The 17650-nt window shown below is 39.8% G+C and overlaps 1 protein-coding gene across 3 annotated transcripts in view; it reads left to right on the top strand.

Annotated features, from left to right (window-relative positions):
* Positions 1-17425, top strand: part of THRAP3 (thyroid hormone receptor associated protein 3) — a 78537-nt gene extending 61112 nt beyond the window's left edge. For all 3 annotated transcript variants that reach the window (XM_048825709.2, XM_048825710.2, XM_048825711.2), the window contains 8 exons: positions 1538-2278; positions 5524-5696; positions 6271-6382; positions 7887-7971; positions 10297-10481; positions 13407-13599; positions 14265-14411; positions 15897-17425. In XM_048825709.2, coding sequence (XP_048681666.2) covers positions 1538-2278; positions 5524-5696; positions 6271-6382; positions 7887-7971; positions 10297-10481; positions 13407-13599; positions 14265-14411; positions 15897-16118 — 1858 coding nt within the window. In that variant the 3' untranslated portion in view covers positions 16119-17425. The remainder of the gene's footprint in view (positions 1-1537; positions 2279-5523; positions 5697-6270; positions 6383-7886; positions 7972-10296; positions 10482-13406; positions 13600-14264; positions 14412-15896) is intronic.
* The last annotated feature ends 225 nt before the right edge of the window (positions 17426-17650 follow it).

Here is a 17650-nt window from a genome sequence, read left to right as displayed (position 1 = left end):
TAAAGTGCTCAAGGAGCTTTCCAGAAATTTTATTTTTTTTATTAGTCTAAAAATTGTCACATTCCTGAATCACTACATATAACATATATATTTGTGGTTGTATATTCCCTAGCTCACATATGGTTAATTACTTATTTTGGGGCATTTCTCAATTTTAAATGGATGTTGGAGCATCAAAAATTTGGTTGGTGCTGCTGATGCCAGACTTGCTGATTTTGGGAGAAGAGGTGCTGATGCAACTGAAACCTTCACTTGCAGAAGGCTTGTTTGCTTGCTTTTGGGCACTGTCAAATTTAACAGACAAAATATTGATTCCCTCTTGAAATCTATCCCAGAGTGAGTAGGCTTGTGGCTCTTGGACTCCAGCAAATGTTATAGGTTTGCAAAGGGAAAAATTTTGTTTAAAAAACTTAAACACACAACTAACTGTGTATCCTAATAGAAACAAACCAATACAAACACGGTGAGAGCCAGGGTGCACATGCATTGGGATACATTTTATGTATGATTGGAATCAGGAAAAAAAAGATCTTCAGTATAGGAGTATCTTTCTGATATGGTCCAGTCAGCAGCCCAAAGCCCCTGACAAGTGTCCCTCTAATTAATTTCATTTTAAAGGACCTCCTCACTCGAAAGGTACTATTGTGTTCTCAAATGCTCGTTAATCATTTTCATTTCTCTCTGTTAATTTAAGATTATTTGGAGCAAGTTCTATTAATTATCAAATACCTCTGATGATGATGATAGCAGAACTAGGTCTTGCTCCACTCTTGACTTTTAAAATAGTGTGAGGTGCTTTAGACTTAACCCACCACTATCGCATTGAAATATGTGCTGATAATCTTTCACCAGCATGTGTTAAACTTTAAATTGGTTTGGGGGATTGTCATTCCCAGTTCTAGAATAAAGTGCCTGTCTGTCCTCCCAAGAGAAGAAATCTTTTTCCCATTAACCTTTTTATTTTTGCTTTTATTTGTGTTTACAGTATATGAAATGTTTAGCTTTCCTAGGAAACTTGCATCCAAAATGTGACGTAGCTTTTGAGGCATTTATTTCCAGTGTGTTGTTTAAAGCAGAACAGTCCAAGTTGAAAGTTTTGATGTGTTAATTCTTCTGAACCAGGTTTGTAAGTGACTAAACAGATTGGGTAAGACCTTAATATTTTCCTTAGAAAATATAGCTAAGTTGGTTCTCTTTTTATTTGCTCAAGAAGAGCTTTTTGCTGTTCCACTTTGCTCTTGAACCTCACATCATCCATTTTGCGTACCCATCTTCCAGCACGTTTGCTGAATATATTAAGACCATATTCATGTCTTCTAAAGTAAACATTTGGGTAGCTTTACATTTTACCTTATTTATCAGGGACCAGAGAGAGACTTCTATGTTTTTATGTCTTGGAATTTTTAAGACTTGTTTGCTTGCTTTGAATTTTAGGAATTAAAGACTCTTGTCTATACTTTAATAAGAGAATTGCTTAAATGTGTGTGTGTGTGTGTGTGTGTATGTGTGTTTGTTTGTTTGTTTGTTTTTTAAATAGGTATTTGGAAGAACAGAAGACTGAGAATGGGAAAGACAAGGAACAGAAACTAACAAATGTTGAAAAGGAAAAAATGAAAGAGAAGGGAGGCTTCTCTGAATTGGGTTTAGGAGATGGAAAGATGAAATCAGACCTGTACACCTCCAAAACTGACCCTGAAAAGCCTTATCGCAGTAGCCAGTCTCCTAAACGCTATAAGTTTCGAGATGACTTTGAGAAGCTGAAGATGGCAGAGTTCCACAAGGAAGGTCATTATGGCAAAGACGAGATGGATGAACAGGATAAGAAAGACAAGGCAAAGGGCCGAAAGGATTCGGAGTTTGATGATGAGCCCAAATTCATGTCTAAAGTGGTAGCAACCTCCAGCAAAATTCAGGATGAGGATAGGCCAGGTAAATGGGAAGGCATAGTGTTCTTACCATCTGCAAAGGAGAAGCAAAGGAAAGCTGAGGAAATGGAGGAGGATCCCTATTCTGAAAGATCTAAAAAGGAAGACAAGCTAGCATCCAAGAGAGCAGAAGCTGGTCACAGGGGGTTTGTTCCTGAAAAGAATTTTAGAGTAACTGCTTACAAAGCAAGTCAGGAAAAAAGTACATCACCACCTCTGAGAAAGGCCTCTGAGAGTCGGGAGAAGCCAGGAACCAGAGGAGATGGTTTAGCCACTGGCAAATCCTCCTTTTCCATTACCCGGGAGGCCCAGGTCAATGTCCGAATGGATTCCTTTGATGAAGATCTTGCACGGTAAGGATTTGCCTTTAAGTTAAATCTAGGTAGTGGCTTCACTAGCCTATTTCCCCTTCTCCCCCACCCCCCAACCCCTTGTGGATCTCTCTAAAACATAGGCAGGTTAAATAAAGAATATTGTACAATCAGCTACCAACACGTCATTTGTCACAGAGAGCACATGAATCTCTAAATGTTAACACACCAATATGACTCTCCTGTGTGGAAGGTGAATCATGTTATTCCCATTTTGCAGATGGAGAAAGTGAAGCTTAAAGTTTGAGTGACTTTCCCTGAGCTACCCAGGAAGTCAGTGCAAAGACACTAGTTTAGAACTTGGGAGATTCTGGATCCCAGTCCTTCATTCAAGCCACACCATTCCGTGTTCAAAAGTAATCAAATTCTGCTCTCCACTGTCCAGAGCTACTCAGAATGTTGCAATGTCAGCGTTACAGCTTAAAAAATGTATGTTTGCAAGGCACTTTGTTCTCTTCTCAATGTATGGTAACATTGCTAGTGAAATCCTCCTAGAAGCCCCAAAAGCCACTTAAAATTTTCTGTAAGGCTCTGGTGCTTCAGGAGACCACTAGGGGATGCTCAATAAAGTTAGTTCTGCTACAGGGAAGAGCTACTAGTCAATAAATAGAAAAGGAATATTTGTGGCCCCTTCGAGACTAACAAATTTATTTGAGCATAAGCTTTCGTGAGCTACAGCTCACTTCATCGGATGCAATGCTTATGCTCAAATGCAATGGTTATGCTCAGATAAATTTGTTAGTCTCTAAGGTGCCACAAGTACTCCTTTTCTTTTTGCGGATACAGACTAACACGGCTGCTACTCTGAAACTAGTCAATAAATGTCAGTTTGCTCTGTGGAACACTGGAGGGAGTGCTAAAACTCAGCAGGAATGAAGAGAAAGGAACTAAGATGGCTGCTAATGGCATGTGAGTCACATGTGAGGACATGCAACATGGGTTTTAGGGATTAATATCTGAACAGCACTTTGAACATGCAAACAATAAGTGATCAGAATTACCATTACAGCGTTATAATGCAGTTTGGATGTGCTTTAAAAAACAGTCTTTTCTGAGCCACAGGATTTGCTTTTTACTGAAGCAATTCTATACATGGGACGTGTGCTGTGGAGATGGTGGATTATATTCTGCTGCAGCAAAGCGGATGAAAGACCCTCACTTTAAAAAAATCAGACTTTATATTAAATACACTTTTCTTTTTAAAAATCAGTTTAAAATTAAATTTGAAATTATGATAACCTATGTTAAGGCCTAGATTTACCATAATCTGTTAAAATAATGTAAATAAATACTGCATCAGTGAGTCTCTTCAGTTTTAATGAGTTCATAGAATATCAGGGTTGGAAGGGACCTCAGGAGGTCATCTAATCCAACCCCCTGCTCAACACAGGACAAATCCCCAACTCAATCAGGGTGTTGCTTTTTTATACAGAATTGGGGGGAAACAATGTTGTGTACTGCATTAAGGATCTATATTTTCATTATTTTTAGTCTGGAGAGAATGCTTTCAGCGAGTGCTTTCAGTTTCTGTTGGGCCAGAAAGCATTTACTTTAATTATTCAGTGTAGCTAGAAGGTGTAGCGAGGTGATTGTCTTCTGTTGGACTAGTTCATTCAAAGATGAAAAATCCATTAAGAGCCAAAAAAGTAGGAAAACTTGTTTTCCTCTTCTTGTCTATGAATAATAACTGAGTGGGAGAGAATAAGATCTACTAGTTCTAAGAATGTGAAGAACATGGGGCCAGAGTTTCAAAGATATGTAGGTGCCTACTGGGTTTACAAAAGCATTTAAGCACCCACAGTACCTAACTCTCATTAACTTCAGTGAGAGTCAGGTGCTTAACTCCCATGCTTTTGTAATCCCACTAGACACTTATCTGCATCTTTAGGTACCTTTTGAAAATCTGGCCCATTGTGACCATAAGCAGTCCATTCACTCACTGCAATTCAGACTTCCTTTGCTTAGTCAGTCAGTTTTTTCTTATGTATCTGGCACATTTAAGGGAGCTTTATTTAATAAAAAAATTCTAAAATGCTGTTTTTCTGCATTTTTAATTGAATTTCAGTTTTCATCTGAATGCAGCTTGATACAAATCACACGTAAAAAAATTAGCATCTAGTGTGTAAGAAATGCATCAGTCACCATTTTATAATGTAATAATGTAAGAATCTGAACAAAAGTAAGTAATGCTATATAATTGCTTAAATAAATGTGTATAGATACAGTGTATCCTCCTGGTTCGCAAATGGTACCAAATTTAGTGTCAAGGCTACATTTAATGGTAGATCAACATGTTTTAAATGTCCATTCTCATTGGTGAGTTATTTTCCTAAAGAAAGGTTATACTAAAGTACAAATGTAAAACAAGATTAAAATCAAAGTTTAAAGTTCCTGCTCGGTGCTTTAAATCACTTCTGTTTAAATCAGTCTTCTCTGTGCTGCAGCAGGGTGATGGTGACTGCTATTCTTCCCCAGGGATGTAGGGCTGGGTGGGATCCATGATGTGCTGGGAAGGGTTTGACGTACATACAAGAACTGGGATGCTGGTTGAGCAATACTGGACAGTTAGCTCTCCTGTTTCTGAGCAACCTTTTGTTAATGCTACTCTCTCATCCTCTGTGTGGGTCTGATGGCCCATTGTGGTGAGGCACATTTATTATTAACAGATTCAGCTTTCCTTAGATTTATTCTAGGGCAATATTAAGGTCTTACCCAACCTTTTCAGGGCTTTGAAGATCCTTCTTCCATCTTCTGTGGTTGCCTCCACTGGTTTTGGGATATTTAACACCCCTGGGCATCAGATAAATGATGGCTGAGATGAGCTTCTGGGCCTGGTCCTATCCAGTTCTCTCTACTGCTTCTGAGATTAAAATCTAGCCCCAGATGTTGGCGGTGGGAGGGGGAAGGTAAAATATACCTCTTCCTATATAAGGCTGAATCAGACAGCCCATCACCTGCATATTGTAACAAGATCTGGCTATAAATAGGGAAGTTTGTGATGAACCTTGCAGAAAAGAGGAACCTGTAATTCAGAAGCCATATAAGGGGGCAAACACAGAACCATTGAAAATTGTATTACAGAGGACTTTCTAGTAGTATATGAAATGCAGTAGCTGGAATAAGTCCAGTTTATTGCTTTGAAGGTTGTCAACTTGCAGTTTGAAAGCTGCTTCTGTTTAGCGTGGTTTTATGATGGTTATATTTTTAAAATATGTGTTCTTTTCTAGTCCAAGTGGTTTATTGGCGCAGGAGCGGAAGCTATGTCGTGACTTAGTACACAGCAACAAAAAAGAGCAGGAGTTCCGCTCCATTTTCCACCATATACAGTCAGCTCAGTCTCAGCGAAGTCCTTCTGAATTGTTTGCTCAGCACATAGTGACTATAGTCCATCATGTAAAAGGTGAGTCAAGTGTCCACACATTCTTGGTTGAAAGTTCACCCCTTGCTTCTCCACCCCACTATATCCGTTCCTTGGAACGGTGTTCCATTCATGCTAGTTAATTACCCAAGAGAATTGCTGACCAACAGGACAAGTGATAGAGTAAAATAGCAACCATGTGGGATGTTTTCCCCCAACTTCTTGCATTTAGCTGTAGGAGGAGAGGGGAGAGGCCGTCTTGCCTACCCTCAAAACTGCAAAAAGTAACACTCTTGCAGTAGACTGGCGTGGGATCTGCAGATATTTGGGGTAGTCTAATGGATTTGCATAAATTTAGTTTTTGTTTTAAAAATATGTTCATTGTTAAACACAACTGAGGCAGAATTCACCACTGACACAGGCATGTGCCATTTTCTGATTTCAAGTGGGTGGCCTCCACTTTTGCTAGAGCCATTGACTCTCATCCGTTTGTCACCTGGCTACACATTTTTACTTTCTGAAGCCATTGCAGACATGGTGTTAGAGCTCACATGCCTTTTCCTAAAATCTGACTTGTATTAATTATGTGATGTTTCTTCACTGAAAACCCCGACAGAGCATCACTTTGGGTCTTCAGGAATGACACTGAATGAACGCTTTACAAAATACCTAAAGAGAGGAATGGAGCAAGATCAAGCTAAAAACAAGAAGAGCCCTGAAATCCACAGGTGGGGGGTATTGTTTTAATGTTTTTTCTAAAGTTCCAGGGGTATTTTTAAAATATTAATAGTTAACTATGGGGCATAAATCAAAAATACAAGAGAGGAGCCAACAGTAAACAAAACTTATCAGTCATGTAGTTAAGAACATAGTAATTGCCATACTGGGTCTTGGGCCAGGTCAGTGAATTGTCTAGTTCAGTGGTTCTCAAACTATGGGTCAGGACCCCAAAGTGGGTCATGATCCCATTTTAATGGCGTCGCCAGGGCTGTCATTAAACTTGCTGGGTCCTGGAGCTGAAGCCAAAGTCCAAGCCCCACCGCCCAGGGCTGAAGCCCTCAAGTTTCGTTACCCCCCAGGGTGAGGGTTCAGGCATCGGTCCGGTCTTGTCGTAATTTTTGTTGTTAAAAGGGGGCTGCGGTGCAATGAAGTTTGAGAAACCCTGCTCTAGTTTGATTTCCATTCTCTGATAGTCCCAGCTGATTGAGAGGAAGGTTTAAAAAACCCTACAAGGACAACTATGGAATAATCTGACTCAGAAAAGGTTGTCCTTAGTCCTTGTTGGATGGCTGAAAGCTCTGAAGCATGAAGGCTTATATCCCTTATCAAATTGTTTTGATGATGTCTAATGTAATTGCATGTTCATGTCACAGAAATGCCTAATTGCCTTTGAATCGTGCTAGCTCCTGGCTCCTAGTTTGAAGAAGTGAATTCCACAGGTTGATTAGTCCTTTAAAAAAAAAAAAATCATCACCCACAAATTTTTACTCCTTTCACCTTTACATTTTGTCTCTTTCCATTTTATTGAATGGCCTCTTGTTCTTGTTTGGTCTTGTCACGCACACAATTTTAAACCCACAAAAGTAAGTGACAACGGTGCCTCTATGACATGGCTATTCCCAAATTATATGAATTTATCTTTTTAAAATATCCCCTACTTGTGTTTCTGCCTAAGGATTGTTGTTTGCACTGTGTGATCATCCATGCTATTATCTAGACACAGAGAAGTATCACTCTAGATTTTCAGCCCAAACCCAGTTTAAATTTGCCGATCTCTTTTTTGTAAATAAATATAACCTCTTTACCATATTTGCAATCTGCTAGATAACTATTTCTTTGGAGCTATTGGGCTTTGCCATTGAAGTAGGCAATGAAATATTGTACAAGAGACCTGTGATTTGTGGGGGCCAGCACAGTAATGCGTGCTCATCAGCTGCCCAGTCAGTCATGGGTAAGAAAACCATATTACGAGGACTTTTAACACATTAATGGTCAGTTCATTAACATAATGCACCTGTTATGGTCTGAGTATCAGGATTGTGTGTTACTCTGTATGCACAGCATCTCACTTTCAGGGTATAATTGCCTGCTCAACTTTACTTTAAAAAGCAGCATAGAATGTATATTTATAATGGAGAAACTACCTGTTTTAAAATAGAATTAGGATTAGGAGATCTTGGAGTACTGTTTATGGGAAGGCTGTAATAGCTTCATTCTCTGCTTTATTTTTAGGAGGATAGATATTTCTCCCAGTACTTTCAGAAAACATGGATTCACTCAAGAGGAAATGAAGAGCTCCAGAGAGCCTGGCAACAAGGTGAACTGTTGATCTGATCAATAATTGAACAAAATGAGTGCATTGGGCATGAACTTAACAGTGATGTTTTTGTTTAAATTACTCTCTACTTAAGTTTGTGTTTTTCTTTTAAGGATGGGCATAATTCTAAAAATGAACTACAAAGGGTTAATTTTTATTAAAAATGTATCATCAACCTTTGTGAAGTGGTTAGAATATGGTAAATGACCCCAAAGTCAATTGAGGTGAGCTTGAGAAAAAAAGAGAGGATATTTGGAACAAGTGCCCATGATGAGAGAAGAGACTTTTTGTGATATTTTTCTGCTTGTAAGTATTATTAAATCAATTGTATACATGCGATATTTCCAACCATGTTTTCAAAAGACATGCATGTCAAAAAGGAAAGTAAAAATAAATCCATATCTAAACCAAATACACTATTACTAAGCAGATAATAAATCTTGTTCTAACACTTTTACTGTATCATTTCTGTTGATTGCTGTTGCTTTAACACTCAGCACCTGTTTTGATAGACCAGGCCCCTGGGAATCCAGTATATTAGCTATTATGAGTAGAACAATGTTAAGCCATTGTACAGTCTATAAGCAATCATAAAAATGGTTTAACCTAAAATGTTATATTTTGGGGTTTTTAACCTTTGTGTGTTCAACTTCATACATATTTACAGTGAAGAGATTTAAACAGTCCTGCTGAAACCTTACTTGTTTCATATATTTGTTTTTGATTTTTTCCAAACACACTTGTGGCTTGACATGGACGATGGTGAGATGAATTTGATGGGCCTGATCTCTGAGCGCCAGCTTGGCAGTGTGTATAAAAAACATGGTTTTCAAACAGCTCTCCAGCCCTTCATGAAACAGATGTGCCCTCACAAATGCAAATAGGTGTCTGCTGCGCTACATAAGGTTGCTGCTGCTGATTTTGTCACTTACCTATCAGCCATCGTGTTGGGAGCATTTTTGCTCTGAGTAACAGTTAAAGCCCTTTGCCTGGGGAAAGCAGAAGAGCAAACAGTACAAACAAAGCACCAGCTCCCACTCCTGCTGCTAATTGAAATTAATCTTTTTTTAAACAAAAAAGTGTTTAGAAATTCATGTAAGTAAAAATTTAATAGCTAGAGAATTACTAATCTCTCTCTTTATTTAATTCAAGATAAATCTAATCATTTGGTGTATGTTGCAAATCCAGTCGTGCAGTTCCCAAGCATAGCACTGTGTGCAAATACTCTAGAGCCTGCTCAGTTAACCCAATAACTATTTTCCTTTTTCAAAGGAGAATTTCTTAATTGGAAAATGATATTAAGACAAGTGTTACACACCCAGAAAATTTCCTCTGGTTAACTAAATTTAAAAGATTGTGCCTAGTGCTGAAGATTTTTCTGCATACAATTGACTGTACTATTCTCGACTGTACCTTTTCTGGTTATTGGCTATTTTGTCTTCTCTTCATAATGTACCTTACATTAATAGACCTGCTAGACAGACACATGGAGGGGAAAATCTTCTGTAGAATGTCCCCTGGTTCTGTGAAATAAAGTGCAACTGGTGTGTCATTCATTGTGAAGATCATTACTAGTAAGGATGTTTGGTTTCGATTTGACAGCAATTAAAACAAGATTCCGAGAATATTCATAGTTCCCAGAATAAATTCAACAGCTGCTTTTCTCTGGCCTCTGTGTAACTCCACCACTTGACTCAGTAACCGTGATGTTAGCATCACATCTTCCAAGTGGCAAATAGCTATTGCCCCTCTCTCTTTCAGTGCTGCCTTCAGATCTAGCACTTTAAAATTTCATCTGACATTTAGGGAGATGGGTCTGGTCCCTCTGAGGAGTGAGAGGAATTCTGTTATTCAGTGGCAATCCCCTGGGGGCACAAGAAACATAAAGAGCTAGGGTTGCATATGTGCCCCAGTTGAGTTATACAAAATCAGTTGGACTTGACTTCCCATTAGAGGACCGTTAACCACTAACGTTCTCAATTTTCACTGGCTGTGATACATAACCCAAGTTAGTCTTTGGTCTCCTGATATGCTCTCTCCCCTTCTCTCCTCTCCTCTTTACTCCCCACCCCTGTATTATCAAGCTATGTTTATAATATTTTAAAGGGGAAAAGTGTATATATAATACAATATGTAGGAAAACTGAAGACTTCAAATGAAGATTTTATATTCTTGTAGTGAATCATTCTGCATTTTTGAATGGTTGGTTTATAAACTCATGCCCTCCAGAAGTCTCTGCAGACAGTAGCAAAGTAATGGTGCTGAAGTCTTTGATAAGCTGCTAAACCTTTCTGTTAAACTTTCACCCATTCCTTGCTTTTGCAGACTGAAGGGAAATATAAAGACGACCCAGTTGACCTGCGCCTTGATATCGAACGTCGTAAAAAACATAAAGAAAGAGATCTTAAACGAGAGAAGTCGAGAGAATCCGTGGACTCAAGAGATTCAAGCCATTCAAGGGAAAGATCAACTGAGAAACCAGAGAGAAGTCACAAAGGGTCAAAAAAGAAGTATGTAGAAGGCTAATCTTCACTTCTTTATTGCATGATCCCTGCCACTTCTATTGTAATTGGAAACAAGACCTTGCATTATGGAATTGGTAGTATGTAGGGCTGTTGATTAATTGCAGTTAACTCACACGATTAACAAAAAAAATGAATCGCAGTTAAAAAAATCAATTGCGATTAATAGCACTGTTAAACAATAGAATACCAACTGAAATGTATTAAATATTTGTTTCAGAGTAGCAGCCGTGTTAGTCTGTATCCGTAAAAAGAAAAGGATTACCTGTGGCACCTTAGAGACTAACAAATTTATTTGAGCATAAGCTTTCGTGAGCTACAGCTCACTTCATGGGATGCATTCAGTGGAAAATACAGTGGAAGATGTTAGGAGGCTTATTCCTTCACCCACTCGCTTCCCTGGTCCTTCTCGCATGAACAGAGAGCAACAATACCCGAAGTCCAAAGGTGCAAACAATTCAATGTTTATTGGGGTGAACTTCCGGCAAGCATGATTCCAGTTTCCTTCCTTAGTGTCCCCCTTCCCAGCTCTGACACCACAGAGCCTTACCTGTGTCCCTGTTCCCATTTTCCCCCTTCTTAGCAAAACACGATTCCCATTTCCCCCCCTTACTTCCTGATTGACTGCAGACTTGTCAGACTGCAGACTATATTTTCCACTGCATGCATCCGATGAAGTGAGCTGTAGCTCACAAAAGCTTATGCTCTAATAAATTTGTTAGTCTGTAAGGTGCTGCAAATACTTCTGTTCTTTTTAAATATTTGTGGATGTTTTCTACATTTTCAAATATATCTATTTCAATTACAACACAGAATACAAAGTGTACAGTGCTCACTTTATATTACAAAATATTTGCATTGTAAAAATGATAAACAAAATAAATAGTATTTTTCAGTTCATCTCATACAAGTACTGTAGTGCAATCTATCTATCATGAAAGTGCGATTTACAAATGTAGTTTTTTATTCTATAACTGCACTCAAAAACATCTGTAAATATCTTGTGACGCCAGTTACAACAGTGACATGTGAATGTTCTCACTTTCAGGTGACATTGTAAAGGAGAAGCAGGCAGCCTTATCTCCTGCAAGTGTAAACAAACTTGTTTGTCTTAGTGATTGGCTGAACAAGAAGTAGGACTGATTAGACTTGTAGACTCTTAAGTTGTACATTGTTTTATTTTTGAATGCAGGATTTTTTGGTACATAATTCTACATTTGTAAATTCGACTTTCATGTTAAAGAGATTGCACTACAGTACTTATCTTTTTTTACAGTACAAATATTTTAATTCAAAAATAAATTAAAACTTTGTATTCTCTGTTGTTTGAAATTAATATATTTTAAAATGTAGTAAACATCCAAAAATATTCAAAATAATTGGTATTCTATTGTTTAACAGCGCGATTAATCACGATTAATTGCTTGACAACCCTAGTAGTATGCCTGCTGCTGTAACTAGTAGAGCTGAGCTGTGCTTGTCTTCTGTGATTAGATGCAGAACTACAAAGGGGAAGTGCAGCTATCGTACGTGTTGAATAATCAGGGGAAACAAACTAAAAGTGGCTGCTTGTGCCAGGATGAGCAAATTACCTTTTTGTTTTGTTACTGCCTTCGCTTCACACAGAATGGAGAAATGCTGTCAGTGACTCCACTGATTTGCTCTTAGGTTCATTTTAATACTTTCCCATTGGTTCCATTTTCCTTTTAACTGATGCACACTTAGCACTGTGACTAATTTGTAACCCAGGAGAAACCTTGTGATGTGTTTTTGAGTTCACTGGACCAATGGGTGACTTAATTTTTAAATAAAATATCTTTACTGCTTATCTATAAGCTGCTGGCTTTTGAATGACACCATGTCTGTCAAAGTTGGCAAAGAAATAGCCTTTTAGTGCACATTCATAAATTCAGACTGAACTGGCAGGCTGGGCCCTGATCCATCAAAACTTGTGTTTACCATGAATTATGAGTTTTCCCATTAAAGTTTGTGACTATTCACGTGCTTCAAGTTAAACACACGCTTAAGTGCTTCGCTGGATCGGGCTTAGAGCAACAGCTCAGCCTCATGGAATTGTTCTGTAACGTTCTTCTACCATGCAATTGCTGACCATTTTATTTCCTTCTATAAAGATACAGTTTGCAAATCTGGTCATGTCATGGAGTGATGTTACCTTAAATTGAAATTTCTCCTATAACAGAATGCAGCTGGATTTCTTTTACAAACGTGTGTCATAACTGGAAACTCTTAACAAAAAGAGCCTCTTCAACTGAGTGGATTTTTTTCTCCTGTAATGATGCAGGTCGAGATACCTACTGGAGAAAGGAGGCCAGTAGGAGGAATAAATTAGTCCCGGCTGCATAGCTGTACAATAGGTTTAAAGACCTCTGTGATCAGAGAGCACAGCCTGGTGGACAGGGCCCTGGACTCTGGGGGTCAGAAGACCTGGGTTGTCCTGTTCCCAGCTCTGTTACTGACCTGCTTTGTGACCTTAAGGAAGTCACTTCCCATCTCCTCTTCCTCTGTCTCATCTGTTTTGTCTGTAAGCTCTAGGGCAGGTACTGTCTGTGTTTGTACAGCGTCTAGCACAATGTGGCTCTGTTCTCAGCTGGGCTTCAGTTTGCTACCTTATTACAAACAGTGTAAGCTGAAAAGGGTCAGATGCCTCCTTACAATTTGTGTATGGTTTTAAGAACGAATCCTGGGAAAGGAGCTGTCCTGTGACCTCTCAGAGCTGCACACTGTAGCTGATTCTGAGCCGTTAACTAACTGTGATTTTGGCTGTGCACGGACATAATAAGGGAGGGCGGAGGAGTGATAGCGTGACTTCACAGCAGAGACAGGACCGTACCAAGCTAGTGACTGTATTGGTGATTTTCTCTTCCCCTTTCCCCCTCTCAATCCCTGGTACAGGAAACACAGGAGAGTGCGTGAGCGATCCAGGTCCACTTCTTCATCTTCACAGTCTTCTCGTTCGTACAAAGGGGAGGACTACCCAGAGGAGAGCGAGGAGAGGGAGGAGAGTACCACAGGGTTTGACAAGTCCCGGCTTGGGACAAAAGAGTTTGCTGGCCCAAATGAGAGAGGAAGAGCTAGAGGGACCTTCGTAAGTTACCCCCTAAAAAAAACAAGAGTATAAAACCTTTGCATAAGACTTTGTGCAAATTGCTGCTTTTACCAGGTAATGTGATCTTTAAGGGGACTGGAAGTACACTAGTCTGGTGGTGATTCTACACTCTATGGTGGCTCCCAATCACCAGCCCAGCATAAATTCTGGAGCTTGAAATTGGCAGTCTTGCTGATGATGTTTGAGACTGTATCCAGTCCAGTAGGCTCTAGTGTGTCAGTATTTGCTCAGCGGCACTGACAGGAGTAAAGACGAGCTTGTGTCAGAGAACTTACGATGAAGCCATTTTAATGACTCTTCTGGCTGCAATTGCACTGGTTCCTTTAGAAATAGCTCATGTTTTAATTAAATAGCCCTGCTGTGTTTGCACACTGTATGTGTGAAATGCCTTCCCTTGCACTCCCTGCACGTGCATATAAACCGATAGATAGCTGTGTATTTCCAGGGGTAGCTATATGATCAGATACGGTCAAAAATATTAATAGGTAATGAGAGTATAGGTGTTTGACAGTCTTCTTGTGGCTAGGCTAAAGGTGTTCTTGGGAACAGCTAGAGCTACAGAAAAGACAAGACCTAATGCCATTTCTCTAAGCCCTGTTCTCTCTACCCCTCTTCTTTTCCTCTTCTGTTCACTGCTACTCCAGTTCAGAGCAAGAGGCAGAGGGTGGAGCAGAGGTACCTTTTCGGGAAACAATAACAACAACAACAGCAGCGGCAATGACTTCCAGAAGCGAAACAGGGATGAGGAGTGGGACCCAGAATACACACCCAAGAGCAAGAAGTATTATCTGGTATGTTTCTGAAGAACCAGGGTATGTATGAACATGCCTTGCTGTGCATTCTATCTGCTTTTTACAGGTTACGTGTAGTCTTCAGGGGAGAGAGAACCAGCAACCATCAAGCCATCTAAAATACCAGTTCTGGGGTTCTCAAATCACTGTCCCCCACAAGAGGCCTCTAGAAATCTTTACTTGCATCTAGGGAGCAGTCGGCTCTGACTGTTGTAGAACTGTTTGCCACTAACCAAAATCTGGAGGGCCCAGTAAAAGAACATGTCCTCCATGGGCAGTATGGAAACTTGAATGTGGATATATACCTATCTCATAGAACTGGAAGGGACCTTGAAAGGTCATCAAGTCCAGTCCCCTGCCTTCACAGCAGGACCAAGTACCGTCCCTTATTTTTGCCCCAGATCCCTAAATGGCCCCCTCAAGGATTGAACTCACAACCCTGGGTTCAGCAGACCAATGCTCAAACCACTGAGCTGTGCATCTCAACACTCTCTACAGTGCCTGCTTCTTCTGGGATTGGCTAATGCGATTCACTTTTATTGCTGGCTGTAGCATTCTTTCATTTTCTATCGGCTAGTCTGGCAAAATCCTGCATGGATTTCTCTTAGGGCTTCACTTTTGAGTTAGTGTCAGCTTTATAGCTTATTTTCACCAACCCTCCCCCCCCATTCTGTTGGATATTTGAGATCCCTCTAATCTTTCTTCAGAGTTATTATAAAGGTCGTATGTGGCTTAGCCCTAAATCACTCTTGCTGTCCCTTCTTCTTCCCTGTCTTCTGATTGCTGTTGAAGACATAATCTTTATTATATATTGTGTTGGTCTCTACTTCACTCTCCTAGATACAATATTCTGGGTCATGTAATCAGTCCATAAACCTAATCAAAATTAGCTGTCCCAATAACATCTTTCTCTTATGGAAAATGTTCCCAAAAGTTTTTAAAAATGTATTGTACATATAACATTCATGGTCAAAAGAGCATCTGAAAATGTGTGCAAAGCTTTTTCAGAAGAGTTAGTTAGGTGGGACGAATATAACTGCATGTAAAATCCTCCATAAAATAACTTCCTAGCTGTAAGCACAGAATCAGCTGCAGGCCCACTGAGTCTGGAGTGTGTTGGTGCCACCAGTGTCCTTCCTGGTCCAGAAAACTGCTAAAAGCTTTGTGCCAGAAAAAGAAACACACATGCACAAAAACAGAGGGGAAAGTAAAGAATGCTTAGTGAGCAATGCCCTTCCAACCTCAACCAGTGGGCTGCTATTCTCAAACACAAACATGTACTTGTACGCCTTTTATGTATTGAATTCACTAGTCATCTGATTTGACACACATTGCCCAAACTATAAGGGGATCTGATTTGTGCTGCAGTATTGCACAGCTTAAGTCGGGGTTATTTTAGGGGATGATATTGTGCCTATTTACGTTTTTACTGATGAAAGTGATTTGTGAGTATTGTCTGACCTGGCTGATTTCTTCCCTGTGCAGCATGATGACCGGGAGGGTGAAGGTGGTGAGAAGTGGGTGAACAGAGGCAGAGGCCGGGGTGCCTTCCCCCGAGGGAGAGGTCGTTTCATGTTCAGAAAATCGAGCACTAGCCCCAAGTGGGCCCACGACAAATTTAGTGGAGAGGAGGGAGAAATCGAGGATGATGAAAGTGGAACGGAGAATCGAGAGGAAAAGGACAACCTACAGTCAGCTGCTGACTAGCCAGGGAGTCTGCATGTCCCTGAACACCCTGGCAAGGAGGAAGAGGATCCGGCAAGGCAGTGTTGGAGTCTCTGCCAGGGTAATGCTGATGTGCTGAACCGAGCTCTGCCAAAGAGCTTTGAAATTATCTTAAGTTAACTGCATTTTTAAATTCAGCCTCCATACATGTGGACTGGGACTGATCACTTACATTCGGATCCACTCTTGGAGTATATCTTTCTTCCCAAAGACTTTACCTGCTGGACTGAATACGGTCCAATATCAAGTGTGATCCTAAATTTTGTCTCTTGTTTGTGACCTTATTAGATGGTCAGATATTTTTTGGCAACAGTCTTTGAAGACTATATGGATTTCAGTTTGTGCCCAGCTTAACCCAGTATCTTGACATTTTTTGTTTCTCTTATAATTAGAGATGATAAAGGTGGGGATTAACTCACCTGCTTATTTTTCTTCTCCCCTCTTGTGTATTTTGTTTTTTAAATTCATATTCTACTTATTTTAGGCCTTTGCGTATGTAGTAACACCAATTAAAGATGGCTAATTTTGGAAACTATTTTTGGTTCTCATAAGAAAACAATGAAGCACGTGAATAAACATCTAAATGTTAACTTGGAGTTGGGACCAAACTGCTATGATTATTTTTAAAAACTAATTTTTGTATGTATAAGTTGAGTTTAGAGCCTTTTTAAAACCACCTTATTTTTTTCTTTTATGCTGAAAGTTAAAGTTAGCATGGCAAAAATGCACCCTGCTCTTCACCCATTTTAGTGTGTGTGCCGGTAGACCTGGTTCTTGTGTGCTGGAATCCCAAGCTGCTTGTAGGCATTGTGTGTATCCTCTTTGCAGCTGGTTGTGAACTTGAATGTTCTTTCCAGGGTAACATAGTTTTCTAAAAAACTTCTGAATTCTACTAGGTTAAAATATATAAAAGGAGAAGAATTTTTTCAATATTTTTATTAATCTTTTTCTAAAACAAAAAAGCAAATTCCTCCTGTGCTGGCTGAGGAAAGTTGTGGTTTCATTTACCTTCAGCTTTACATTTACAGTGTTCTGAAGAGGTTTAGCAAATAGCTCAGTGGTTGGTGAGCCTGTAGGGAGGAGAGGCGTATTCATGCACAGGTATAGTGTGTGCACATGTTGTAAAAAGACATCAGCCTCTGCCCCCCTCCATCTCTGCCTTCCCCAGGATTGCTGGGCCTCCCCCTATCACCTGCTAATTATAGTTTGTTTGACTTGAACAGTTCCTGTTTAGTAAACCCCTAAAGTTTGTTTCAACTCCTCATGCAAATAAAAATACAATAAAATAAGCCGTAGGTGTAACTCCAGTTTGTTTCTCATGCTGAGTACGGGGCCTCCCCTTGCACCAGACCTTTGCCTTCCAAGTGGAGAGGGGAAGCCAAAAGTAGTAAATGCTGTGTCCAGCAACAGGGTAGACTCCTAGAGCAATTTATGTGCTGTTGGAAATGGAGGCTTTAAAAAGTGCTGACTGATCTGGAAGAGACAAACTGGAATCAGCCACAGTGACACAAAGT

Source organism: Caretta caretta, chromosome 19, assembly GCF_965140235.1.
Source record: "Caretta caretta isolate rCarCar2 chromosome 19, rCarCar1.hap1, whole genome shotgun sequence".
NCBI classification, from domain to species: Eukaryota; Metazoa; Chordata; order Testudines; family Cheloniidae; genus Caretta; species Caretta caretta.
Note: the sequence above shows the minus strand (reverse complement) of the source record. Positions and strands in the feature narration are given on the sequence as shown.